Raw genomic sequence first — 27,534 nt, 5'->3', positions numbered from 1 at the left:
AATTTAGGCTTAGAGGTCAGAAAACAGAAATGGATGCTTTGTTTACCTCCAAGGATTAAACAAACATAATAGACAAACACTAATTTATACAATGAATAATAAAAGGAAAACAAGGTTATGATAAAATATGTATAATATGTGCAAAACTCAATATATATATATGCCTATGATTCCCAGAAACCATTATATTTCCTGGAGGAAAAGACAAGCTTATTTAAACCAGTATAGGTAGTTTGACGTTACTCCTGCAAAACAAAGATTGTCGGTACAAGACCCCCCATAACTGGGAGGGCAAGCTGAACATGGTACCCCTACTTTATATGGTGCTTCTCCAATCCAGTTGCCCCTCGAAAAAAAAGAAGAAGAGAGCATTAGTGCTACTTGCCCATTCTTTAAGATCTGATTGTCCTTAAGCATATGATTACGTGTTGACATGTGATGAGATTTTTAGAAGTCTGTCGTTTTAAAAAAGCACTAAAAGTTATCACCATTTCTTATTTCTACAGTAACTTGTTCTGTGTATCTTACTTTTAAAATGTTTTCTTTCTGAGTCAATTAATATTCTGTTAACTTACAGATAACATGGTGACATTATTAGTCATCCGACACCAGGCCTGATGCTCTGTCCACTCACCACAGCTGCCTCGTTCCCGCAGCAGCCTTCTAGAGCACATCGGCTGTGTCCACTTAAACTTACTTCTTAAAAAACTCATGCTAATATTATTATAAAGATAGTAAAGTATATACAGGTATAGATACATACATGTCCATTATATATCTAAAAATATATACATGTAATTCTGGGATGCTTAGAAACGGTGAAATGAGCAAGAAGTTTGTTACAAGCATAAAAAATAGGTTGTAAGTGTTCAAAGGATTTCTTTCTCAAGTTGAAAAAATAGTTTAGATTCTCAGTATTCATAAAATGAGATACGGAAAACTCAGTAAGAGAATAATGGCTCACAGAAGCAGCCATTATAAGTGATTCCAAAACATTTTCCCATATGTAAACTCATAGTTATAATTTTTAGTAATACTATTAGTTTTTTTATAATGCTGGACCTATTTAACTGAATTATTATGTGTTATCAATATTTTTCTTCATCTGTAATTATGGCCATGATTATAGTGATACACCAAATTCACCATTTAGGATAGTTAAAAACAGCCACAATGCCTTATGTTATTAAGCTCTTTTAGCTGTGAGGAAGGAGGCAATGAATGTATTCTCAGTAGCATGGTGATTAGTAACTACAGTACTAAGAGACAGCAATACAGCCAGTGATGTGAAGGAAATTGAATGGTCAGGAGAAAATTTGGTTGTAGATAGTAAAAAGTCAGGGTTGAAGATAAGAAAACAGTGTAAAGGCTAAAATACAAAACAAGTGAGTCTCATCTTTAAGACCTAAATAAGACCAAGCAGGTGACTCATACAGTGCATCTACCAGACATGAAAATATCCTTATGCAGTCAGTTGAAAAGTCAAGTTTTTATCTATAAAATATCTGTAAAGGAAAATTTGTCTGTAAAATGAAAAGTATGCTGATTATTCATATTACAAAATGAGATGAGATTACAAGGCTGCCCACCTCTATCTAGCTTATTCTACACTCTGCCTTCCAGAGAAGCTTCCTCAAGCATAATTTTGGTAATGTTACATGTTTGCTTATGAACATTCAAGGAGGTCCATCCCTCAAGAGTGCAGCTCACTCCTTTATCCTAATCTTTCCCATTCTACATTCATAATCTTATTTCCCTCTATATCTTTACCCAAACCTATAAAAATATATGAACCCAGCCTGTGGTATTTTAATTTCATATTTTTCAATTTATTCTACATAGCTTTTAGAAATTACACAGCACATATTTTTGGTAATGTTAACTTAGAAATACAATTTTATTATATAAAAATTATTATATATTATATTACAAACTTTTCCACGAATGGAGGATAATTGTAGTCAGTAGTAGATCAGTCAGTTGATAAACTTATATTATTTTTCCTTCTAATTTTTATTCTATTTCATCTAATTCAATTCATTCTCATTTATCTCTCTCTTTCTCTCTCTGTCTCTGTCTCCCCCCCAACCCCTTTCCTTCTCTGTTTTATTTTGCCCCTGAAAAACAGTTATACTTGAGATAACTTCATACTGGGATTGGAAGAAACATAGTCAACTATCAGTCAGGATTTTAAAACTTTCTTCATTGCCTAGGTTTCAAAAGAATGGTTCTCTATCACAGCAAATATAGCATACTAACACAATATCTTAAACTCTTAGACTTATAAAACAATCAGACATCTCATCAATAATATTACAAAATTCCAATCATTGGCCAAAAACAGAATAGTTAAATGAATGTTATAAAAAAAAAACCTCTTTCACTATTTGAGTACTACTTGGCCTATTTATGTCAGAAAGAAGGCTTAAAGTCTTAATAGGAAAATATACAGTATAAAACTGAAAATATCAAACAAATGCAGTTTTAATGCTTATCATAATGCAGCCACATTTTACTTTCCAAATCTTACTATTCTAATAACTCTGGAGAGGGGACCATCGGGAAAATTGCTATTTTTCTAACTTTGCAAAAACACTGCCATTGGCATACTACCATATAAATGAGTAATGCAGTTATTTGTGAAACATTTTCTCATTCCCTCCCCATACTGGCAAAGCTGGAGAAAATCTTTGTTTGGGACTCACTTTGGAAGACACCAGGAGTGTCATAAATCCTTTGTACATTTTAGTATTTATTCCAAATGAGAACAGACTCATGTATAAATACTGGAACATTTTATCCGAAGAGTCATTGTTATCAAAAAGGCATTTTATCAGATGTTAACAAATGCTTACTTATCCTCATATTATAAAGAATGTTCATAAATATGAGGCTATTTTATAATCTTTGATCAATTTTCACAATACCTTTTTATGCATGCCGTAAGAAGAAATTACTGAATATTTTTTGTACTGAAATTTAAATCATGGCAAAGCTTTCATTAAAAAGAAGTCATAGCATTTAAATTTTCCCTTCTGATTCTGAATGCCTCCTTAACCATCTATGGAAAAAGTAAACTGTGATTTTAATTTTACTCTTAAAAGAAAGAACAAGGGCTTGTTTTGCTTTCCTAGTGAAAAAGCTAAGCCAACATTCTAGTACTGATTGATGAGAATACTGTGGTGTTGATAAATTCCCTAGAAGATCCTTTCCTGATGCCTTTTATATAGCTATCAAAAGCCTAGAAGCAGATGTTTATTTTATAATTACCATGCCTAAAGAAAGATGGTAAGGAGAATTTAGTGGCTCTCCAAATAACAAATAGTCTTGCCTGCAATTTTAATCTAGAATCCTTGTGAAAAGAAACCTTTCAGCTTGTAAGTTTTCAGATATACAAGAAGATGGAAGATTTGAGGATTAGTGCTTGTTAGTTAAGTCTTACTCATATTTTTTACCTGTTAAAAATATCTATCAGACTGAAGATATTTAACATCATTAAAGATTCCAAGAAGTAGAATCCAACTGGATACTTACTTTGGGGCATAGTTGCATACCAGATAAACTGCACGGCGCCATACAGCTCCCCAAACATTCATGTTTTGACAAGTATGAATTGCACATCCTATTCGATTGGAAGTGGCCCAAACCATCTGAGAAAGTAAATCGATATACTGTTATTGAAGTTGGAGCTAGGAAAATTCATGTTCACCAAAACAGTAAGAGCACTTTTTAAAAGTATGAATCAAAAATGAACAAAACAATTAAAATAACCTGTGTATAATGTGTGCACATGGGGCCAAAACATCTCATAGGACATCTGGGATTGCAATCCTGGGGATACGGAAAAGCATAATCTTTCACTTCATCATACCATGGCTTGACCAACTGGAGAATAGAGCGATATCTAGATATGAAGAAACACAATGACAACTTAGAGTACAGTAGTGACAATGTATAGTGGACTCACGTTAAATTATGTTAATTGGTCCTTTTGCAGATTATTCATGGTAAATCAAGAACATACCCACCCCTCACAATTACCATCATCACCTAGTAGAATCCTCTATTCCTCCAAGTAGAGCCAAGCATGAAAATGCCCAGGACTGGAGCAAGTGATCCTGTATTTGTCTAAGTATGTGTCTGGTTGTTTCAAAAAGAGAAATGCAAATCTTTCAGGAATTATCATCTTTATCTTGTTTTAACAATGTCAAAAACTTCTTCCATCAGAATCTTATATACAGTTAAGAATTAGATATATAAAAGAAGCTGTGATACTAGACTCAGTGTGGATTTTTTTCCCCTTAAACTTGAATTATTTTAATTTAATGATTGTACACCTGATTTTCCTCCCCTATGTGGAAGAAAATGAGTCTTTGGAATATTGGATGATGACATTCCACAGTGGTAGAAAAATTATCCTATTACTGGGAACAGCTTTATCCATTGTTGCATATACTTGCATATACATATGTGTGCCTATTTATATATACATATATGTGTAAATATATTGAATTTGTACAACACACACAGATACAGGTATATGCAAACATGGGAAGGTTGCATACACAATAATGGCTTCTGCCACCATCAAGGGATTTTTCTGAGGTAGAGGAGATAGGATACAGGATACAGCCTGATCCTTTCAAAGATTTTGTGAGATAAGGGTAGATTCACCTGTTCCAAGGGTGAAGGGGAAAACTGGGTTTTCTAGGCCCTTTTAAAAAATTAAATAATCCTTGAAGACATCTAAAACAGTCATAGGCCAAGCATCAGTGCCTGACACATAGTGAGCCCTCTTGCAGATATTACTTGAAATTGGCGTCACTAACCCTTGGAGTCCATAAGCAATAAAGTTGCGTGGATAAATAGTATCAGTGAAACTACTTCCTACCTTCCAGTTCGTACAGATAGATTTTGACCCAAAAATCTCAATAAGTAAGAAGGCCCATGGTCCCAAATGCAAGTAGCTGCCCAAGCCTCTGCAGATTTTGCAAGATTTTCATCCCAGACCTGTGAAAGTGAAAAAAACCTTCAGATTTACTGGGTTTGCTAGTAACAAACAAAAAGAGAAAAGAAATGGCACTACTATTTCCAAAGTTCTTTCACTTCTGCTTCCTGACTAGAAGAAAGCAAATTTAGACCATTGTTATTCAAAGTTCTACAGTGCAATATTGTTATTCCTCAAAAATCTTTATTGTTTTTACAGGGCCATCTAGACCCAAAGTCCAGACAAAAATTTTGGTAAAGGATAGGTTAACAAAAATATCGTATCCAGATGTAACTTGGAGATACCTCATACTGACCACTGAAGTTTGAATCCACCAAAGTCAATTGATTTCCCTGGAGTTTATTCACAGCAAAAAGGAGCCATGCTATTGATATATCTTAAAAATTAATGAGATCAAATTTATTCAAATCAATGTACCAAAATTAACAATGTCTCATAGTCCAACTTTTTTATTGAGATATAATTGATATATAACATTATTAGTTTCAGGTGTACAACTTAATGATTTTTATGTACATATATATTGTGAAATGATCACCACAATAAGTCTAGTTAACATCCATAACCACAAACAGTTACAAATTTATTTTCTTGTGAAGAGAACTTTTAAGATGTATTCTCTTAGCAGCACTCAAATATACAATACAGTATTATTAACTGTAGTCACCATGCTGTATATTGCATCCTCAGGATTTATTTTATAACTGAAAGTTTGTACCTTTTAACCACCTTCACATATTTCACACACCCCACCCCCCAGCCTCTGGTAGCCACCTATCTGCTCTCTAGATCTATGAGTTCAGTATTGTTTTTTTTGTTGTTGTTTTTAGATTCCACATATATATGAGATCATAAGTTATTTGTCTCTTTCTGACTTATTTCACTTACCATAATGCCCTTAAGTTCCATCCATGTTGTCACAAATGGCAAGATTTCCTTGTTTATTATGGCTGAATAATATGCCATTTATCTACTTATTTGTTGACGGACAATTAGGCTGCTTCCATATCTTTATTTTTTTTGTGGTACGCGGGCCTCTCACTGTTGTGGCCTCTCCCATTGCGGAGCACAGGCTCTGGATGTGCAGGCTCAGAGGCCATGGCCCACGGGCCCAGTCGCTCCGCGGCATGTGGGATCCTCCCGGACCGGGGCACGAACCCGTATCCCCTGCATCGGCAGGCAGATTCTCAACCACTGCGCCACCAGGGAAGCCCCCATATCTTGGCTATTGTAAATAGTGCTGCTATGAACATTGGGGTGAAGGTATCTTTTTGAGTTAGTATTTTAGTTTCCAGACTAATACCTAGAAGTGGAATTGCTATATCATATGGTAGTTCTATTTTAATTTTTTGAGGACACTCTATATTGTTTTCCATAGTGGCTGTACCAATTTACATTCCCACCAACAGTGCCCAAGGTTCCCTTTTCTCCACATCCTCACCAAGATTTGTTATTTCTTGACTTTTTGACAATAGTCATTCTAACAGGTGTGAGATGATGTCTCACTGTGGTTTTGATTTGCATTTATTCCAACTTTTAAGTGTCAAACTATATTAAATTATAATATGATATAAATGATATTTTATATTATATGAATATTTGATAGTAATAATATTAGAACTTTTAATTGTTATGAGCTGGAAACATAGATTTACTTAATGTAACAATGTATTTAAGTGAAAGGAAATTAACTTAGTGACTTTGAAATAAAATCGGAAAAAAAAATTGATGAACCCTTCAGAGACACTTTTACCCTAGAAGGCCATGGCACCCACCCTGAAAAAAGATTTGTTAGTCACTTAGAAGTTGTCTTAAATTAGAAAAACAAAGTCATCTTACATAAATCTATCTAGAATTACATTAAAATAAATTCACTCACAAAATTACATGAAATCAGAATTATCAAGAAAGGATCTGGAGTAATTCTATGGTGACAGTGGCCATATGTCCACTGTCTGTAAAAAGAAAGATCATTCAAAAAGCTATAGTAAAATATACTTTCCTTAATTATCCAGAATATAATCTGCCCACTTTGTGGATTAAATAAATGTGGCAAAACATTACATAATACCCTTTTAATAAGTAAGTAATCAGTGTCAAATACAGTATATAAATGGAAAATACTCATTCTATAATATTTTAAAAGTTAGTGTCTCTTTATATACTTGTTTTCTCCTTTGAATTGATATCATGCTGTTTTACAGTTATAAAAAATATTTTGTATTATTCTTTCACACTTAGCTCTGTAAAATAATCATTTGATATGTTTTATGAATTATTACTTCAAACCTCTCCTTTTTTTTTTTTTTTTTTTTCTTTTTTCGGTATGCGGGCCTCTCATTGTTGTGGCCTCTCCCGTTGCGGAGCACAGGCTCCGGACGCGCAGGCCCAGCGGCCATGGCTCACGGGCCCAGCCGCTCCGTGGCACATGGGATCCTCCCAGACCGGGGCACGAACCCGTATCCCCTGCATCGGCAGGCGGACTCTCAACCACTGCGCCACCAGGGAGGCCCAAACCTCTCCTTTTGTTTGTAAAAATTCTGTGCAGAAATATCAGTGACACAAAATAAATGAAAATCATAGTATTCTAGAACTGAAATTAACTTTTAAAAGCATTTTGTTTGGCTAATAATGGATTCATCTAGTATTTATTCTCCTGATATTTTTAATGAAATATGGATTTACAAAATATGGATTTCAGTTCACCAAAATGCAAAATATTACCATTAGATCACAAAAGAATTTTAGATGGAATAGCATCAAAAAATTATGTCTCTGAGCTAATTGTAGTCACTTTGGGGGAAAAATACGTCTAAATATTATTAACATATTGAAGTGGTATGCACTCAGAACAGTAACTGCTAAAAACAAGGCTTTTCTGTGTTTTTATATAATCTTTCTAAAAACAGTCTTTCTTATAGTCTTGTTCTGAAATATCAGCACTTCATGGCACAAATAATACTGAAAAAGAAAATAAAGTATCTTGTATTCTAACCCTAAGCCTACTGCTAAGATCATCTGCGACTGAGGACATGTCAATTATTCTGTCTCCCAGTTAACTCATCTCTAGGGTCCCTTTCCTCTTCAGCACTTCATGATTTCGTATACCTGAGTAACTCCAGCATCAGAATCAGGAAGATCTGTTATATTGACCTATGACTTGTTCAGTTCTAGCCTTTTCCATACCACAGAGGAAACCTAGATTCTTCACAAAATAATTTAAAATATTTAAGACAGTTAACAAACTTAAAGTAATTTAGCATATATAATTCTATATGCTTACTCATATACTTAAAACGTATTGTGTATGTCAAAGAGATAAACCAAAGAGTTCATGCCTGAAAAATATCTTACATGAGCACCATTTTTAAATTATTATAAAGGATTTTGATAGGAAGACCATGTATTTAGCATTACCGATGCCTACATTTTTAGGTGTTTCTATGTACAGATATCATAATTAAAATTTTTGAGATGATAGTTGTGAGGGAGGAGAGATGGCCACTTTTTTTTCATCTCTCCATGTTTGCTTTTAGGAAACTGATTGGAGGGATTTCTGCTTGTCACTGAAGGAAGATGCTGGAGACCCTGGCAGTACTGGCCATGTCCCACACAGAGAGTGGGATCATTTTGCCTTCCCATGGGAGACATACCAACTGTCTCTCTGATGCCCACTGCAGAGGAAGTCAGAAAGTCCTGTGCTCTTTCTTGCCCGTTTGTCCCCAGGCAGGACTCACACCCATCCTGTAAAGCGGGGAAGATCCTGCTCTGAAATTTGGGAATTGCATATCTACTGTTATTTGCTGTCTCTGTCTTTCTCCATTGGTGATGTATCCCTTTAATCCACAGTAGAATTTAAATCTATTAATACGATGAAAGGTCCTTCAGGGTTGAAAACAGCAAATAAGGATAGCTTCTTTCTTATCCATAAGCTCTCAATTACGATGAATGTTGCCAGTTTAACCATGTGAAAGAATTCTAACAACTTATACAAATTTAGGGAATGAAGTTGTAATCACCTAAGCATTTGACTAATATATACATTTCTGGATGCTTAATGGGTAATCTATCTGCTGAATTTTGCTGAACATCTGTGATATTTATTTGAAATAAGTTTACTATCATACCCTACAAATACAGCAAAAGAAAAAAGGTCACAGGTGTGTACTTACTTAACATTCTATGGAACGACTAGCAAATATGAAACATATTATGATCACTTGTTAGAAAAGCTAAACACCTTATATTTATTCAGCTTTTATGCAGCTAGCCTCAACTTCTGTATTTCTAGTTCTTGTCCCTCTAAATGGATAAAATACTTTCACAGATAACTGAGTTATGAACACTTAAAATCTTATCATGCCTTCTAAAAATTAGGCAAAAATTAAGAAAATGATGCATGGAGACAAAACAACATTTACCGGAGCTAATAGAAGTTAGATATTATAATTAGATAACTCACAAAGTGAAGATGGCTTAAAACGGTGTCAGAGCACACATACGCCTATATATGTGCCCTATTGCTCCACGTGATTTTCTTCCATTCTTTGCTGTTACGAGCCATTTAGTTGGTCAGCTTGTAAACGGATTGATTTACCTCTGGACTAAAATGGTTACCATGAACTACTCTGCTTATAAACAAATTTAGCACCTTGTCTGTGGAAACCACATAGTCTGATTAAGCCATGAGAAACATCCAGAATTCAAACTGATGTCATTTCAATAGCTAGAAGAGTGTGGCTCCGAGAGATAGGAGGGATATGAAAAGAATGCAGATCCTCCTCAAGTCCAGAGGTCTTCAGAGGTTAAGCCAAAGAAATACAAAATTGAGTCAAAGAATGTCTCAGCATGGGAGAAAATCACTGACTTCCTTAAGTTGAAGAATTAGAGAGTGATATGATCCAGCCCAAAGATGAGGTTGTTTTATCAGCCATTTCCTTAAGTTCTGTTACCCACAACTCAGTGGGCACCAGGACATCTGAAACTCCCTTCTTAAACCCCAGTCACTATCTCTGGACAATAAGAAATGTAGACCAACTGAAAGGCAACCCTGAAAATTACTTGAGAATATATACCCAACATTGTTTGATATGACATACTGTTTTTTTTCAAGTGGGTAACATCTTTTAATTCCAAACGTAAGAATTAAATGTAGAAGTGTTTGAAAGAATTAAATATAAGGTGTTAAAAAGGATAAATAGGGCTTCCCTGGTGGCGCAGTGGTTGAGAGTCCGCCTGCCGATGCAGGGGACACAGGTTCGTGCCCCGGTCCGGGAAGATCCCACATGCTGCGGAGCGGCTGGGCCTATGAGCCATGGCCGCTGAGCCTGTGCGTCCGGAGCCTGTGCTCCGCAGCGGGAGAGGCCACAGCAGTGAGAGGCCCGCGTACCACAATAAAAAAAAAAAAAAAAAAAAAAAAGGATAAATATTTCTAGGTAACGAATCTGTACATATTTGATATTATTAATATTTATAGTGGTTCAGAGAATATGGCAACAGGTTATTAAAGCAATAGGTTAGCCTTGTAATTTCAACATAAAATATATCAATAATTATTTATATTTGTGGTTTTAAGTTAAGATTTTTAAGAAAATCTTGTTACAATTTTTAAACGGTATTGCAAAATTTAGAACTTAAGAATCACTGTAGGGCTTCCCTGGTGGTGCAGTGGTTGAGAGTCTGCCTGCCAATGCAGGGGACACGGGTTCGGACCCTGGTCTGGGAAGATCCCACATGCCGCGGAGCAACTGGGCCCGTGAGCCACAACTGCTGAGCCTGCGCATCTGGAGCCTGTGCTCTGCAACAAGAGAGGCCGCGACCTTGAGAGGCCCGCGCACCACAATGAGGAGTGGCCCCCGCTCGCCACAACTAGAGAAAGCCCTCGCACAGAAACGAAGACCCAACACAGCCAAAAATAAATAAAAAAGTAAACAAACAAAAAAAAAACACATCTTTAAAAAAAAAAGAATCACTGTATTGCTTAGGCTTTTAAGACATTTAAATATATGGAAATTATTTTCAGTAAGCCAATTGAAGTACTAAAGGTCAAATATGTTAAATCTATAAATGCAGCTTAAAATTTAAATTAATTAGATTTGTAAGTAGTAACAAACATTAAACAAATGTGATTGTCAAAACTTGCTAGATTTCTGAATAGAACAAAAATATATGTAAATGAAACTAAATTAGAGGAGAACAAGGAATATTAAATTTGAAAATGACCTCTTAAAAAATCTTTTCTGCACATGGAAACCATCTTCAAAGACATAAAATACTAAAAAATAAAACTATCACACTGCGTTTTTGAAGACACATTTCTAAATTGGTTATTGTCATGGATACTATGATAGCAATGGCATTGGAAACAGTATGGCATATCATATAGACACTTATTTTCTTGGACTGACATGTGGTCATTTCTCATATATTTAGATAAAAAGTAAAGGCAGTTTAGATAGACAAGTTTTTGGCTTTTAAAAATAACTCAGCTGGGGCTCTTTGTTCTTTTTCTGGGTTAGATTGGGAAAGCAGTGCTGACTTATAGAAGTGAGAAAGAGCCATTAAAAAGATATTAAGTGATGACAAAATTATTTTCCCTGAGGGCTGCCAGAAGCTTTTAAAAAACACTTCATGGGCATGATTGTGGTTTTGTTTTGAAATTGGGGTTTATTCCCTTTCGGTGGAAATGCTTGTGAAGTGCCAATAAAGGAAACTGAGAGCTGAATATATGACCCAGTGTTAAACCAGACAGGAGGGAAGAATGGGCCTTGGCAAGACTGGAGGCGGGGGGTGGGTGGGGGGGCGGTGCAGCACAGGAAGAGAAAAGGATTTCCCATGGGAAATTGGGGGCACTAATTAGATTAATTAAATGATATTAAACCGATTATACCTTAAAAGAGAACTAGTTAAGGTACTTGATTTAAAAAAAATTCCCGCAAGCCTCAAAAATGACCATAAATATGGGACCACATTATATCACAAAGTATCAACGTGGGGTCCTAAGCATTTTTTAAATGTTTAAACGAAAATAGTGAAGACTTTCCTCAGGTAAGATGAGTGCTACCTTTCATGTAGGTGGAAAAGGTAAATTTCTATACAAAAAAAGATGTAAAAGTATACTTTTTTAGAGGTATTCTGAACTGGATCATTGCCAGCAGCATAAAGTTCTTAAAAACAAACACAAAAGGACTTCTCTTGACCCCTTTTCATCTTCGTCTTCCAATGCACCATTCCTCTTCTTCCTTTTACAATGAAATTTCTCAAGTGTTGTCTTAACAGAGAATTTTCAGTTTTTCTTCTTCTACTCTTGAGCCCACCCCAGGCAGCTTCCCCCCGCTACCTCCACTCTACCCAAATTGCTCACATCAATATCATAAATGGTCATTTCCTGGTCACCATGTTATTTGTTCTATCAGCAGCTTTTAGAATGCCTGACCACTTGCTCCTCCTGGACCCACTTCCATCCCCTGTTTTCATGACCCCACCCTTGCCTTGTCTTTCCCTGGCTGCTGCCTTGTTTTCCTCCATATGTTTGCTGATTCTTCCTCATCTCCCTAACCTGTGCATGCTGGAGGATTCCCAGGGCTGAAGCCATGTCTCTGTCTGTCTCTCTGTCTGTCTGTCTGTCTCTCTCTCTCCCTCTCTCTCTCTTCTGTTTCATCAATTCACTGCCTAGGTAATCACATCCAGTCTCACACATTGAAATACTATTTATAAGCTGATGGTACTCTTCCAAATTATATCTATAGACCTCTCCACTGAATTCCAGACTGATTTATCCACCTATCCGCTTTAAACCTCTACTTAACAAGTCCAAAATTGAGTTCCAGTATTCACAACCCTACCGCCACTCCCTACCCTCTAACCAGCTACTCCTACAGTCTTCCTCCCATCAGTGGATGGCACTACCCTTTTTCTTCTGGTTCCGGGGTCACCAAATCTATCCCATTGCCTATTTATGTGTTATCTGTAGCTGTTTCTGTGTTACAGTGGCAGCACGGACCACAAGGTCTGCAAAGCTAAATATATTTACCATTTGGTCCTTTACAGAAAAAGTTTACCAATTGCTTTTGTAGTTGCTCAAGCCAAAGAGTCCATAGACATCTTTACTCTTTCTTTGCTTAGTAATCTTTATATGCTCTGTCAGCAAATCTTGTCGATCCTGCCATCAAAATCCTGTCTATCCAGAATATACCCACTGATCATCACCATTATTACCACCACCTTGAGTGAAGCCACCATCATTTGTTATCTGGATTATTGAAAAAGACTCCTAGCTGAGGGAGTGTTTCATACATATAAAGCCTTAATATATAAATTAAGGAAGGCATGGATAAAAAAAATTCAGAATTTGAGGTAAGATTATTTAAACAGGATTGGTGATTAGGAAATAAAGGAAAAAAATTTTCGGTGCTTTAATCTATGCATGGCTCAATCTATACCTCAGTCAAGTGCTTTGAAAATACCAAAGTGCTATTTAAATATAATCAAACACAACTGATTGGGTTGGGGGTTGGTCTAGTAATGAAAATGAGTATTGGGTGTCAGATGACAAAATGCAACTGCTGCTTGACATCTGGACAGTTATATGAAAGAGAGAGAGAGAGAGACTTGGAAATGAGTGAAGTTTTCCCCACCCAGAGAGACTCTTCCTTTTTAACCAATTGCTGAAAAGTAGGAAGTGGGCACAATGTCTCTAAACCTTGAAACTTTTCAGGATAATCTAGAAATCCTGATGTATATGTGAAATGTATCCACTTCTACATGTTGCCAAATAGCTTTTTAAATGTAAAATTCTCTACAGTTCAACACTTGCAGAGCAAATTAAACATGACTACTAATTGGAATGGTTAATGGGCCTACAGTTTATGAACTCTGATGGGAGGTATCATTGTCACCATTACACTTACGTAGATGTGTGATCTTAATACACAAGGATGGTGGCAAGAAAGAGTGACCCTGGAACTGTCTTGGCCCTAAATCTCCTTACACCAAACTTACCAGATGGGGACTGCTGTTTTGTTATCAACAATGGAAAATGCAAGAAATGCAAATTTCCAGATCAACCAATAGAATCCTAGATAATTCGTTAATCTACACAGCTAGGAACTGACTGCTTATTGAGAGGGCTGCGCAGTATTGGGTACTGGGAATTCAACAGTCAGCAAGACTGACATGGACTCTGCTTTACAGTTTAGGAAAGAGACAGGCAATTAATGCACTACCAAATAGTGAATAATTGTTAATAAATTATGGCAAATGTATATAAATTAACTCGTATGTAATACATTATCCATTATCCATATATAATGTATGTAACATGTTTTATAAAGCCACTTCCAAAAACATGTGCTACTTAAAAGTTGCTTCTTTAGAAGTGTCCTTAGTCAATCATGTAAATTCCCAATTAAGTGTTGTTCCACACTGCAGACATCTGTAGCTCACCCACAGTAACCACAGGATGTCTTCTGAAAACGAGTGCTGAGTGAATATGCAAGTGAAATTTTGGATAATATAGAAATTATCACTGGAATAATTCTTTTGGTTTAACATATTAATTCTTTCGGTATGTAGTCTTTTGACAAATAAATGGATATTTGAGCCAAAAAATATCTTCCTCAGCTCAGTTTTGTGTCCTGAATCATGATACAAAATATTCTTAAAGCACGTTATAGAGTTCTCACCTGGAAAATCATTCCAGAATCTCCAAGGGAACTGGACTCAGTGAAGCAAAATTTCAGAGTGGGAGACCTTGAATGTGTGCTTACAAAGTGGTTCTGTGCTCTTCTTCTGGTAAGAAATAATTGTCTAAAGCTTATTTGGTGGAGTGTCATTCTGACTGCCGAGGACTTGGGGCCTCCCCTCTCCTCTCCCACCCCTACTCACCCCCCCCCCCGCCATATTCACACCACAGAAGAGGTTTAGGAAGAAGGGGGCATTTCTGGAAGTTAGTTTTCATTTATAAGCACTTACATCAGTATCCTTCCTCTCAGTTCTGGTATACTGTTGATCCAAGATTTGACAAAAATTAAAAATAGCATTTCATCAGGAAAATGCCTGGGCTGTCACAGACACTGGCTGCTAAGTTCTGTGTGGATGTTTGTTCTGTGCATTTGTGGACGACAGAATTACAGGTGAGAGAGGTAAAGCAACTGTCCTGTATGTTGCTGTGCAAATAAGACAACATCATTCATTCTGAGAGTGACAATTCCAGGAGAAGCGAACATGTAGTCCGTGGTGACATGGATATGAGTAGAGAGAACAGATGAGATTCATGGTCCTTATTCAGAAATCAAGGGAACTCTAAATGGCTTGATTAACTGAGATACAAGAAGTAACATACATAACTCTCTGAGAATTCAAAATTTGGGGCGAAAAAAGAAAAAAATGTAAAAGTAAGACAATCCTTTTCCATAACATTGCATCTGTATTTAAAATACACATTTGATCTACAAGCCACTTAGTTCATGAGAATTTGATATGACTCAACAGGATCACACGCTACCTAATCTGCCAACCCACTCTAAGATGTGTCCACAGAAGTAGAACAAATGGAGAATCATTTGTCATCGCTACTCTGTGCTGGCTGGGTCATGTCAATCCCAGGCACCTCACTGTCAGAACAGCACACACATGTTGGAACCCAAACAAGGACAAGAGCCTGGTGAAAGGCATTCCTTGCTCAGAGCCATACTGCTTGCAGATCCCAAGATGATCGAACTGGCACCATTCCTGTGTGTATGTGTAATGTGAGAGGTAGCATGGGAGGCGGGGAGGGACTTGATTTTCCATTCCCTTAATGGCACAACTTCTTACCTTTTCCAAGATTTTCAGAAAGCAAATATCTTCATGCCACCTTCCTTACGCTGGCCATACTCTGGTTGCAAGAGGTGGTGTGTACAGGTATTTCACACAGAAGGGCTGGAGGCTTAGAAACAGCTGGGTGACTGGGGGACAAACGTTTAAGGCATAGATGCTCACAGGCTTCAAAGACTTGAGACACTATCATAATACAGAGCTTTCCTATGTGGTTGCCAAGGTTAGAAGGAGTACAGGAAGCAAGATTTGATTCCATATGAAGAAACACTTTCAAATATTCAGCAATGTCCTCAGATAAAAATGCATGTGGAGCGGGCTCAAGAGCAGATGAACTCATGGAGGGGAGTGTGTATTGTACAGTCTCAAAGCATGGGCTTTGTTGTCATACAGAACTGCTTTCTCATCATTTTGATTTACTTGCTCTGGGACCTGGGGGAAGCAACTTACGCTCTCCAAACTTCAAATTTCCTGTCTCTAAATGAGGAAAATTGTCCCCATCTCACGAGACTGTTGTGAAGGTTAGGCAAGATAGTGATTGAAGAGAATTTAGCACAGCTCTAGCACGGCAGGGTGTACAGATTGGTAAACGCTATTATTATTGGAAGATCAGGCACTGGAAGAGTGGTGGTGTCTGTGAACTAGAAAGATGCCTAAAATGAGAGGTAATGAGAGGTGCACTTTTGATCACTTATCTGGCAGCCTGAAGTTTGAGACACATCAAGCTTTAATCTCAACTTAGCAGGCAATCAGATAAAGTGAAAACAGATAAACTCTGAAGCAACAAACTAATCAGAAACAGAACTGTGTGTAGATAACAAGGACCTGGCTTCTGGGCAACATAACATCAGACAGTGGAAGATAAAAATTAGAGAACATTTCAGAAGTTTTAAAACCTATTAATTCCCCTCCTTAAATCCCTCTTTAACATATGTTTTATCTTTAAATTTTAAGACCATTTGTTGATGGATTCTAGCAACTGTTCTCCTTTCCCGGGAAATTAATACCCACCAGCTATCATTTAATACTGTAGTTATATGCCAGGAAGACATGTTCATGTGTGGTTAATTTTTTTCACCAACTCAGTGTTACAATCAGCTAAAAACTGACTTCTTGATTGTTAAACTGTCTTGTGAGACACATACAAACCTCATACCTTGCTGTTGCCCACTTAGAAGAATCCAAATGCCTTTCCGCCTACCTACTGCTTGCTGAAAATATGATCTCACTGGAATGCAGAGACAGATTTGGTAGAATGTTCATATTTAATGAAATTATGAAATGTGAATTCGATGCACTTTGTAGGGTAAAAAAGTATTGTGCCCTTAAGCAACATTCCTGGACTGTTTCAGTTTGGAGTATGTGATATGAAATTTTAAGAGTCATGAAGTTTAGTCTAAACACACAACTTTGGGGGCATTCTTCCATATTTGTGTCAAAAAAATGCTTGGTACCTGATTTTAGACTCTATGGGTAACATAGACTGGAAACATTCAAATCAACCCTCCAAACCTCTGTCCATGATGTATTTTATGCCAAACATTTCTCTTGACCATTTTAAGCTGTTAGTCTTTATCTTCCCTGCCTTCTTCCCAAGCCATTCTTCAGAAATTCTCATAGACAATTAAACATCTTAAGTTCATAACCATTTAATGACCATTGACTGACTATGAAATGGTTTTCAGATATACTAAATGCAGGACACCAGACCAGCCAGACTAGTCAACTTCGATTTTTCTGAAGTCCTTTGATTAGTTTCCAGAAAAACCTTATCCTGAGTGTGTCAGAAGACTAGATGGACCTGGTGCTATCTAAGCCCCTGAAATAGACTTGGAGTCCTGTTGATTTAAGTCTCAGCACTGACTCTTAAAAAATATATATTTTTAAAAGATACATGAAACTTTCTTGCAAAAATTCTTGAGTAGATTCCCAGACATAAAATCATGCATCCATGCTGTCTCCATGACACTACCCTACACCCATTATGTAAAGTGGTCCGTTCTGATTACCAAAGCATATTCCCAACCAAAATTCTTTGTATTGAAAGAATGTTCCCTCCCACACACTAGCTACTTTTTTCAACCTCTGTAGATATGTACCCTGGATGATAAACCTTCAGCTACTTAATGACTACCAGAAACCTGCACTTTATTTTGTGTTCTCCAACTCAGGGAAACCCAATTGTCCTAGTCAAAAATGGAGGCATCCTCCTTGGCTGCTCCATCATATAAATCCTCATGCCACTTCTTCATATAAATCACTTACTCATACTGATTTGATCCCCAGATTCATTTTGTCACATCCCTATGACCTTAAATGTCATTGAGGCTTCAATGATCTCTCGCCCAGGTTATTATAACAGTCTCTTGACTGCGCCATTACTTCTGCCTGTCTCCAATCCCTTTCTCAACCTGTAGCCAGAATGACCTCTCTGAAGGCAAATTAATTACACAACTTAAAACCTTCAACCACTTCCCTTAATCTTAGAATAAAACTCAAACAAGTTTCTGCTTGCCTTCCCAGCCTCATCAAACATCACTTTTTCTTTTATCCTCTACATCCAAGCCACACTGAATTTCATCTCTGCCTTCAAGGTACCATGCACCTTCCCAGAACACCCTTCCCCACCTACCACATATTCCCTCTTTCCAACTCCTGCCTGTATAACTTTTATTTATTTTTCATATTTAATATTTGAAATCATTTCCTTCTGGAAGACTTCCCTGCATCTCTACCCCCAGTCCAAGTCTGGGCCAGATTTGCCCCATGTGATCCCAAAGCACCTGTATTTATTCTACTTCAGCACACAGCTCACTGCTTTGCCCACTTACTCGTCCATTCACAGTACTTCCTATCAAGAAATGTCTTTTTGCTCCCTGCTGAATCCCTCAGCACAATGCCAGGCACATGAATAAATACTGTGGAATGAGTGATTAAATACTGAGTGACCCCTGCCCACCTCAGCACCATAGCCATGTGCTCTTTACATGGAATGCTCAGCAAAGGTTAAAAGACTTCATTCAGTTGTACCACAGATTGTTACTGAGTGTTCTCTGTGGGATACATATGATGCTAGGTTCTATAAATAGTCAGCAGGAATATAATAAAATTTTCTATAGCATTGCGTATGGTCAAATATTATTTGCCACCAAAAAAGCAGTGCTGAATACTAGGAAATACGGTCGATATATATGTAGCCTATGTGTGATTCAAAGCTCTGCCTTCTACCAACTGATGGTGAGGTTCTGAATCACATCATGTTAACGTTTTTACATTTGCACATCTTAGAGCCTGTACTCAAAACAATCACAAACAAAATGTCCTTACTTTCAGCTGGCTCCATAAGTGGAGAGCTGAACATTCATATATAAGCAATACTAAGTAAGTAATACTACGCAACATGCACCTTGGAAGAAAATTCATACAGAATGTGCCCAGTCTCCATTTGAAGCCAAGACACTTAAAAGGTTCTACATGTAGGAGAACAGGAATGTGGAGTTCCAAATGTGCTGGAGAAATGCCTTCCTGTCAGCAATCTTTCTCAGTTCCCTGCTGGCTGGCAATGTTCTCAGGAGGCTTTCTAGTGGTCATAAAAGCATTCATTGAAAAAATTTAGGTTAGACACATCAAATTTCTCATGTTTATAAGAAGAAAATTGAGTTATCCTTTCCAAATGAGAGGAAATGTACCATCTGGTACAGTATATGGTTTCATTTAAAAAAAAAACGATAAGGATAGACATCACAAGTGTTTTGTCAACTATGAATAAAAAAAAAAGTCTTTTACATTATCTACATTCTCTTACACACAAAGCCCAAATAAACAAAATCCAAATTTTTCCTTATTCTCAAGACATAAATTACTGTAGGCAAATACTTTACTGGCTATTTCTGAGGACGGATTAATCTATTCTCCATTCATTCATTTTAGTCATGCTTTCTGTAACTTTACTACCTGCTGTGACTTGGTAACTAGTATTTTTCTCTTTTCCAGAAAAGTATAGGAGACTTATTCCCTTAGCTCTGCAAATAATATTTGCAGGTACCAAACAAATGAAATAGGCCATATTATCAATATAGCTCTTTTGGCTTCTTGAAATTACATTACACATTTTTTTTCAGTTTTAAGTTGTTCAGTTCATATCTATGATTATCTTCACGCTGTCCCCTACCTGTCTTTCCACCATTCTCTACCATCTATGAAGATGGCTACCATGTGTTCTCATGAACTACTTCCATTAACTGTTCATACCTGTCACTGTGGTAGGTGTAGGTGTCCAGCTCCTCCTCACCTTTGACTAAAAGAATGGCCCTATTGGGCTTCCCTGGTGTCACAGTGGTTGAGAGTCCGCCTGCCGATGCAAGGGATACGGGTTCGTGCCCCGGTCTGGGAAGATCCCACATGCCACGGAGCGGCTGGACCCGTGAGCCATGGTCGCTGGGCCTGCGCCTCTGGAGCCTGTGCTCCGCAATGGGAGAGGCCACAACAGTGAGAGGCCCACGTACCGCAGGAAAAAAAAAAAAAAAAAAAGAATGGCCCTGCTGATTCAGTGGTTGCCACCTCTTGGGTCACCTTCACAGCCAATCTAAACTCCATCAATTCATAGTGCCATCTTTCTCATATGCACCTCTGACCCTGCTCTAAAACCTCCATGGCCTCCCTAATTGCTCTTGTATTAAGTGATTCTCAGTCTTTTCTCAAAATCCTTGAAAACATGGCTAATGTGTTATGCTTTTTCTCTCCTGGCGATTTTGTTCATTCATTGCTTTACCTATTATAACATCCAATCCTACCCTTTCCTGAGCACCTATCTCATATACCCTTCCTCTAAGCAGCCTTTCATGATTTTGCCAACTAGAGATTACCTCTTCTTTCTTTGATTTCTCCATGGTATTTTGGTCTGTACTCTTTTATCACATCAGTCTTACACAGCAGTGTCTTATACTGAATTATGTGCCTAAGGTTTTCTTTTTTCCTGCTTGTTTTTCCTGTTTTGTTTACAGTTTAAATACAAAGATTTCTGTTATCTTTGGATCTCATCCTCTCACAGAAGGACTTCACATTTTTTTAATTAATTTATTCAATTGCCTTAAATTCAAGAAATATCTTACAAATTTTACTCCATGTCTGAGTCTTGTAATTTCATTCTTTTAGGGAATGATTCTTATTCTAAGAAACTAGTGTGGTCTGTGGTTTAGAGTCATGGTTTAAGTTGCCCTTAGGAAGAATGAAAAACAGCTGGTGTCCAAAGAGCTATGGAAATTTGTCAAAAAACTAATCATAGAACAGAAGCCAAGAGTTTGACTTGCATATCTTAAGCTCTATCTATATTATTATTTTTTGAAAGGATACAGTGTTTGGAAAATCATGACCAATATACCCAAAGAAGATATTATACACTAAAATATGAATGTCAACACTCTAGTGTTCAAATTGTGTCCACTTAATTTACTCAAGCATACACTAACATAACCAAGTACTTAAAGAGGATAAAATCATTTAATTTTAAGGGGCTTTCTTTTTTTTAGTATTTTGAAAAACTTCTTTTGTATTTTAGGTGCACAGGATAAAATGTTATTATAAATGATGAGTGAACTTTAAATATAAATAATAATATCAAATTTGATTCAAGTTATAAACATGTAACAATTCGTAGGGATTTCAAATTCACCAAATAATGGTTGATTACTGTCTATACACAAGAAATTTCCCAAGAAAATATTTATACAAAGGTGAATAAACATAGACTGAGCACCCTGAAAGTGTAAAATTAGGAAGATTGCAAGAAATATACAAATAACTGTAAATTGAGTCTGAATGTAATAAGAGCAGTGTGATAAACATAATAAATAGGCTACAGTGGTTCAAAAGAAGGAGAAATCAAATATGGCTGTGAATGTAAGAAATGTCAATGAAGGACACAACATTCTTACATAAAACTTGAAGGGTAGGATTATAAATATTGGAATAAGTTAAGGAGGAGACATTAGAAGGTGAGGAAATGGCGTGGGAAAAGGCTCAGAGAGTAAAGTTGTGAATGAAGGGGATTGCAAATCAGGCTGGCGCAATTAGAAACAGCCCTGATACCAAGGGGGAAAGGGGTGAGGTGGGAGGAATTGGGAGACTGGGATTGATACATATATATTATTGATATGTATAAAATAGACAACTGATGGGAATGTACCATATAGCACAGGGAACTCTACTTAATGCACTGTGGTGACCTAAATGGGAGGGAAGTCAAAAAGGGAGGGGATATCTGTATGTGCATGGCTGTTTCATTTTGTTGTGCGGTGGAGGCTAACACAACATTGTAAAGCAACCATACTCCAAAAAAATTAATTAAAAAAAAATAGAGAGAACCCTGAGCTGAAGACCATCTTCTATGAGGCTCCCATGGTGATATCACCCACTGATGGGGACAGTTTGAACACAGGGCTGGTAGCCATACTGAGGTGAGTGTCCTAAGCTTTTGAGGTCCCTATCTGAGGTTAGGAATTGAACTCACTTTCGAATTGTTCACATTCCAAAGCAATGTTAAACAAATTAAAATAAAAGTGACAGTGTTCAACTGAGATCTGTATTTTTCACCTGGCCTGGAGGTTAAAGTTACTGACATTCCTGCTTGACCTGTTAGATTTTATTTCTCTCAAAGTTTCTCTGAGTCTGCATGAGGGATCCAATGAATTATTTCAGTTGGTCAATTTACTCACAGAGACTTAGGATTTCACTAAATTGAGCACATTTTTCTAACTGAAGTAATCTGTTCTTCTCCCCCCACCTCAGGGAGTTTGCCCACTCTCTTCCCTCCGTCTGGAATGGTCTTCCCTCATCTATCAGTGCAGCTTACTCCCTCACCTTCCTCCAGGACATCTCAGGGAGCCCTTCTCTGACCACACTATTAAATTTCCCAGCCTCAACCTGCTTTATTTTTCTTCATAACCTTATCTCCTTCTAACATATTATGTAATTTATTTCTCTTGTTTATTGCCTGATTGCCACCCAAGAGGCCAAGCATTGTCTATTTTATTCATGAATTTATCCTGGGTGCTTAGAATAGTACCTAACATATAGTAAATGCTCAATAAATATTAAGTGAATAGATACATGTGTGATGAAGTATATGCAGTATTTACATGATAATTTGAGAAAATGTTACTTTATACAGCTTAATATTCTGACTACTGTTTCTCATTAACTTTGCTAAGTGAAGAAGGATTTATAAAGCATTTACTATGTAACAAGCACTGTATTATTATGTAGTAGCTCCCATATTTGAAAAGCAAATAATAAGAAAGGAATGACAAATAGAATATGAAAACTATATGATTTCAGCTGGCATTGCAAATAAGGAAACAGAGATATCCTGACACCTCCAGCAGTTTCCCCCAGTGAAGTATTTGCTCGATATAGCGAATGAAAGGATGCTCCCCAATACAAGCATAGGCTTTGAAATTACATAGACCTTAATTCTAATTCCAATGATACCGTTCATTATCCAAACCACCTTCACCTAGTCATTAACTTCTCTGTGTCTAAGTGATTTCATTGGTAAAATGAGGATCGAAATCTTAACCTCACAGGGAGACTGTGAGCTCTCAAATGAGATCATCTATGGAAACAATTAGCCAAGTCCTTGGCACATAGAAACAATTTAATAAATGCATGTGGAATGAATTAATTCTTGATCAGTGAGAAAAAATACAACTAGAAAAATGTGGCTTTTTAAGATATGTTTCTACTGCATTGTACCCCACATATTATTCATGATGATCCCTCTTCCCTCAATATTATTGAAATAATAAATTGCATTATATGTTGATTGGTTATCATATAAATTATTGTTCCCATTTCACAGAGAAGGAAGTTGAGTCTTATGCATATTAAGTATCTTGCACAAGGCCACAAAGTACACAGCAGAGTTAGGATTTCACCCCATGTGAAGTCCTCTCCAAAGCTGGTTCATTTGTCTTGATCCTCACCTTAGTCTGCATAGCTATATGATTGCCGCCAGGAAGTATTCCCTAAACCTGCAGTCTGGGTAGCATACCTTTTTGAGCTCACATAGAATCTTATGCATATTTCTCTCATAATGCATGACGTTTGAAAACATGTTTGTTCCTCTCCTTTCTATACCTGGACATCACCTTCTAGAAACACCTGTTCAATGTGAGTAATTGTTCCTATTTTTAGATCTTGAACAGGTTTTCACTGGGCACTTTCACAGTAAGCTCACAGAAACCCATAAAAATTAACGTTTATTGAACACTATTTTTCTGTAGGCTCTGGTCTAATTGTTCTAGTCCTCAACTCCATACGTTCCTCATAACAACCCCATGTGGCAGATACTACCTTTATCCTTATCTTAGAGATGATGAAAATAAAGCACAATTAGGTAATGAATTCACTCAGCTTATATTCCAGGACTGGGGTTTGAACCCAAACATTTAGATTCCAGACTCCATATTCTTAATCATGAGACTATATTGCCCCTCATACACCAGGACTGATGACATCTTCTTTTCCACTTTCATTTAAAAATCCTAGAAAAATGCATTTTCATAGAGTCTAAATTGTACTTCTATGAACCATGACTCTCTTACATTTGGCAAGTCTTTATTTTTCTTGTGACACTGATATCTACAATTAGTCAAACTTTAAAAGCTTATTTAAATAAAATAGATAAATTTAGAATCTGACAGAAATCCCCAAATTTTAGGTCAGCACTTACAGAGAGTTGTTAGTGGTACTGCCATACCCACCCCAACTTAGAAATACCATACTGGTGGTCTTCATTGCCTTAAACAGGCTCCAAGCTGTGCTCTTGGACGGTGCTGGAAGTTAAACCATAACCTTGTATAAATTCAGAACCAAAAACAAAGAAACTTTAAAAAGACATCTATCCTTTCAATACCAACTTTTAAAAAAAACTTTCCAAGTAAAATGATTTAAACACAGAGAGCCCATTTTTTATTTTTAAGAGAGAGCAAAGAATGTGTTCATGGCAAGTTGGAACAGTGTGCAAATGTGCTGACTTCACTGTTATCTGAACGACAAAGCATTAAATCACAAGAAGGAAAAAGTCAGCATGTTCTCTGAGAATACAAATAGATTAGTGTCAGGAAGAGCTTTGTCCAAGAAAGGGAAGAGACACCTACCCAGAGAATAATTCATGCACATGAAACCTATAATTCAAAAAAATTATTTTCAAAAAAATATTTTAGCTGATAAATATGACTACTAGATAAACAAAGCACAGAAAAAGTTCCATGTGAATTTTTTTTTTAAGTGGACCTTCCAAATGTGATCAGTCATCACACCCCACTCTTTACCTCTTTCTTATATAAGACCTGATTCATTAATGGTTATGGAACTCACACAAAAAAATTAAATCCCTTTCCTCCCTTTTAATTATATGATGGAACAGTACTTAAGTTTACCAGGCACTTAAGAACATTCCCTAAGTTAAAAGGTGTAAAAAAACCCATATCCCTTAACATATGAATTATTTAGATTCTCCTAATGTACAATTTAAGTAAAGCGTCCTCACTCAGAATTCAAAGAAAACAAGGTTCTCTTACCATATATTCCATGTTTGCTGCTGGTGGGAACACTTTGCCCCGAACTTGGTTATGATAATCAAGAATGGCGATCATGTCATTCTGCGAAATGTAGCGCTTCCGCCTGGCTTTGGGGATGTCCGCAGAATCTAGTTGTGCTTTTAGAGCTGCTTCAATATCAGTGAAATTATTGGTTGGCGGGGATGAGTCAGTGGAATTGAGTAAGACGACGGCACTTGCTTCACAGAGAAGGGAGAACAGGAGTGCACTGCTGATGGCAGAGATTGCTATCATTTTGAGAGGTGGAGAAGGAGAGGCCACAGAGTTTGCCTTAAAGCAGAAAGGTAGAGTTAGGGTCTATGAAAGGAAAAAAAAAATAGGGCCAGAGGGTATGAATTTACAAATTCATTGCTTGATTTGACTTTCTTCAAAAAATCCAAGCAAATGCTGAACTCAAGCCTAGAAGACAACCTGTAGTGGTCTCTATACATTTTACTTGGTGTTATGAGGCAGTCCCCTAAGAGGAACTTCCTATAGCTAGAGACAAATAAACAGCATGGCTACTAACACTAAAATGAATGTGAGCCATTTACCCCAAACTCCTGAGCCACAGAATGCATTACTGCATATTTATTTTCAGAGGGAAATCTTTAGGAATTGAAATTCATCTTGAGAGTGAAAAGGAAAAATGCATCACAGGTAATAACAGAGAATGTGCTGATAATGTCCCCCAGACATATATGGACACCAAGTAATAGAACAGATACAAAAAAAAAGTTATAATAATCCAATCTCATTTCTAAAAAAATTAAAATGTGAGCTACTTTAAAAGCAATGCATGCAAAATAAACTTGTTGAGCTAAATAGCTTACCTCTGCACAATGCCAAAATGAATATAGTATTCTTCCAAAAATTTAAAGTTCTTTGCTAGGTTGTAGCATGAACTCTTGTAAGAGGAGTGTTTCTTACTAAAAACTCTCAGAGCAAAACTCTGCAAGGTTTGAGTGCTGCTGGCTACAGGAGCAGCTAACAGCTTTTATATGTCACAGTCTGCAACGTCCAGAAAGGGCAGTCTTTCTTAGGGTCTCTCTTAGCCAAAATCAAAGGGGAGGGGTTTTGGATAGAAAAAAACAGTGATTGGGTGGCAACCTTTTTATGTGGGTGGTGAGGAAATTGAGTCACACCCACAGCTTACAAAGTACAAACCATAAAAGACAAACCCTTTTTTCTCTGAGCTTCCACCTTTTCTGTGACTGGTTAATTTTCCTCATTTAATGCTTTCTAGTTCCTGGTTCCCATACAAAAAAAAGAGAAAAAAAAAGGGACTGTGAGTTTTTGAAAACACAGAAGGTTGAGTAACAAGCAGTACATTTTTTTTTAAGACAGTAAATGGCATGGGAGCTGAAAAGAGCAAGCTGATATTAACTCAAAAGATCAGCTCACATAGTTAATCTGGGTGGCCACAAATATGATTCAAAAGAGATGCCAAGCAAATCAGTAGTAGTCAAACTATAGCATATGATATTGGGATAATAGATGCTCAAGTGGTTGCACTTTCTGTCTCCATGTGGCTTTATTCCTCTAATTTATATATTTAGTCTCTCTCTATCTCTTTCTCTTGTTTCACTGTCTCTCCTTCTTTTCCTTTCTCTACAGAGTAAGGCAGCAAATTACCTGCCTTTTACCTGCCTTGTATAGAATGCAAATAGAGAAGCTTATGACAAATGACAGCAGCCAAGATAACATCTGTTTCAGGTTTAGAAGCATAGAGTTGAAATTTTAAGCAAAGAGTAGCCCAGCCTCTCAGGAAGCATATTGGAGGGCACAGCTCCGAGGCCATGAAGAATGTCACAGCAGCAGCTGCAGCTGTCAACCATCAGAAGTGCCTTCCTAGAAAGATGGCATTGGAGCAAAACCTGTGTTTGGCAAGACAAGAGCCAAGAATGTGAACATTAGGGCAATTTGTAACAAAAGGACCCTCACAGATACCCTGTGTCATGAGAAGTTTAACAAAATGTGGAATATTTCCAGTCTGTGGCAACAGGAATCTTATAAACTACACATTATTCAGTTAAACGTGCTTAACATACACCGAGTAGTCTAGTTTGCCATTGTGTGTTGCCTCCTGCATGTTTCATCAGGAGGAGTATT

The 27,534-nt window shown here is 37.0% G+C and overlaps 1 protein-coding gene across 1 annotated transcript; it reads right to left on the bottom strand.

Moving 5' to 3' along the window:
• Window positions 1-210: 210 nt before the first annotated feature.
• On the bottom strand, window positions 211-25,677 carry PI15 (peptidase inhibitor 15). Its single transcript, XM_060116451.1, has 5 exons — window positions 25,405-25,677; window positions 4,892-5,010; window positions 3,772-3,904; window positions 3,535-3,650; window positions 211-346 (listed from the first exon to the last, which is right to left on the bottom strand). The coding sequence occupies exons 1-5, from the start codon at window positions 25,675-25,677 to the stop codon at window positions 211-213; spliced, it is 777 nt and encodes a 258-aa protein (XP_059972434.1).
• Window positions 25,678-27,534: the final 1,857 nt, after the last annotated feature.

Source organism: Mesoplodon densirostris, chromosome 13 (genome assembly GCF_025265405.1).
Source record: "Mesoplodon densirostris isolate mMesDen1 chromosome 13, mMesDen1 primary haplotype, whole genome shotgun sequence".
Lineage (NCBI taxonomy): Eukaryota > Metazoa > Chordata > Mammalia > Artiodactyla > Ziphiidae > Mesoplodon > Mesoplodon densirostris.
Note: the sequence above shows the minus strand (reverse complement) of the source record. Positions and strands in the feature narration are given on the sequence as shown.

Excerpts from the sequence above, each read along its gene's own strand:
- PI15 (XM_060116451.1), bottom strand. The coding sequence starts at position 25,677 with ATGATAGCAATCTCTGCCATCAGCAGTGCACTCCTGTTCTCCCTTCTC. Across the intron at positions 5,011-25,404 it reads CAGCAAACATGGAATATATG|GTCTGGGATGAAAATCTTGC; the intron begins GTAAGAGAACCT and ends TCACTTTCACAG. Across the intron at positions 3,651-3,771 it reads TGTGCACACATTATACACAG|ATGGTTTGGGCCACTTCCAA; the intron begins GTTATTTTAATT and ends TTACTTTCTCAG.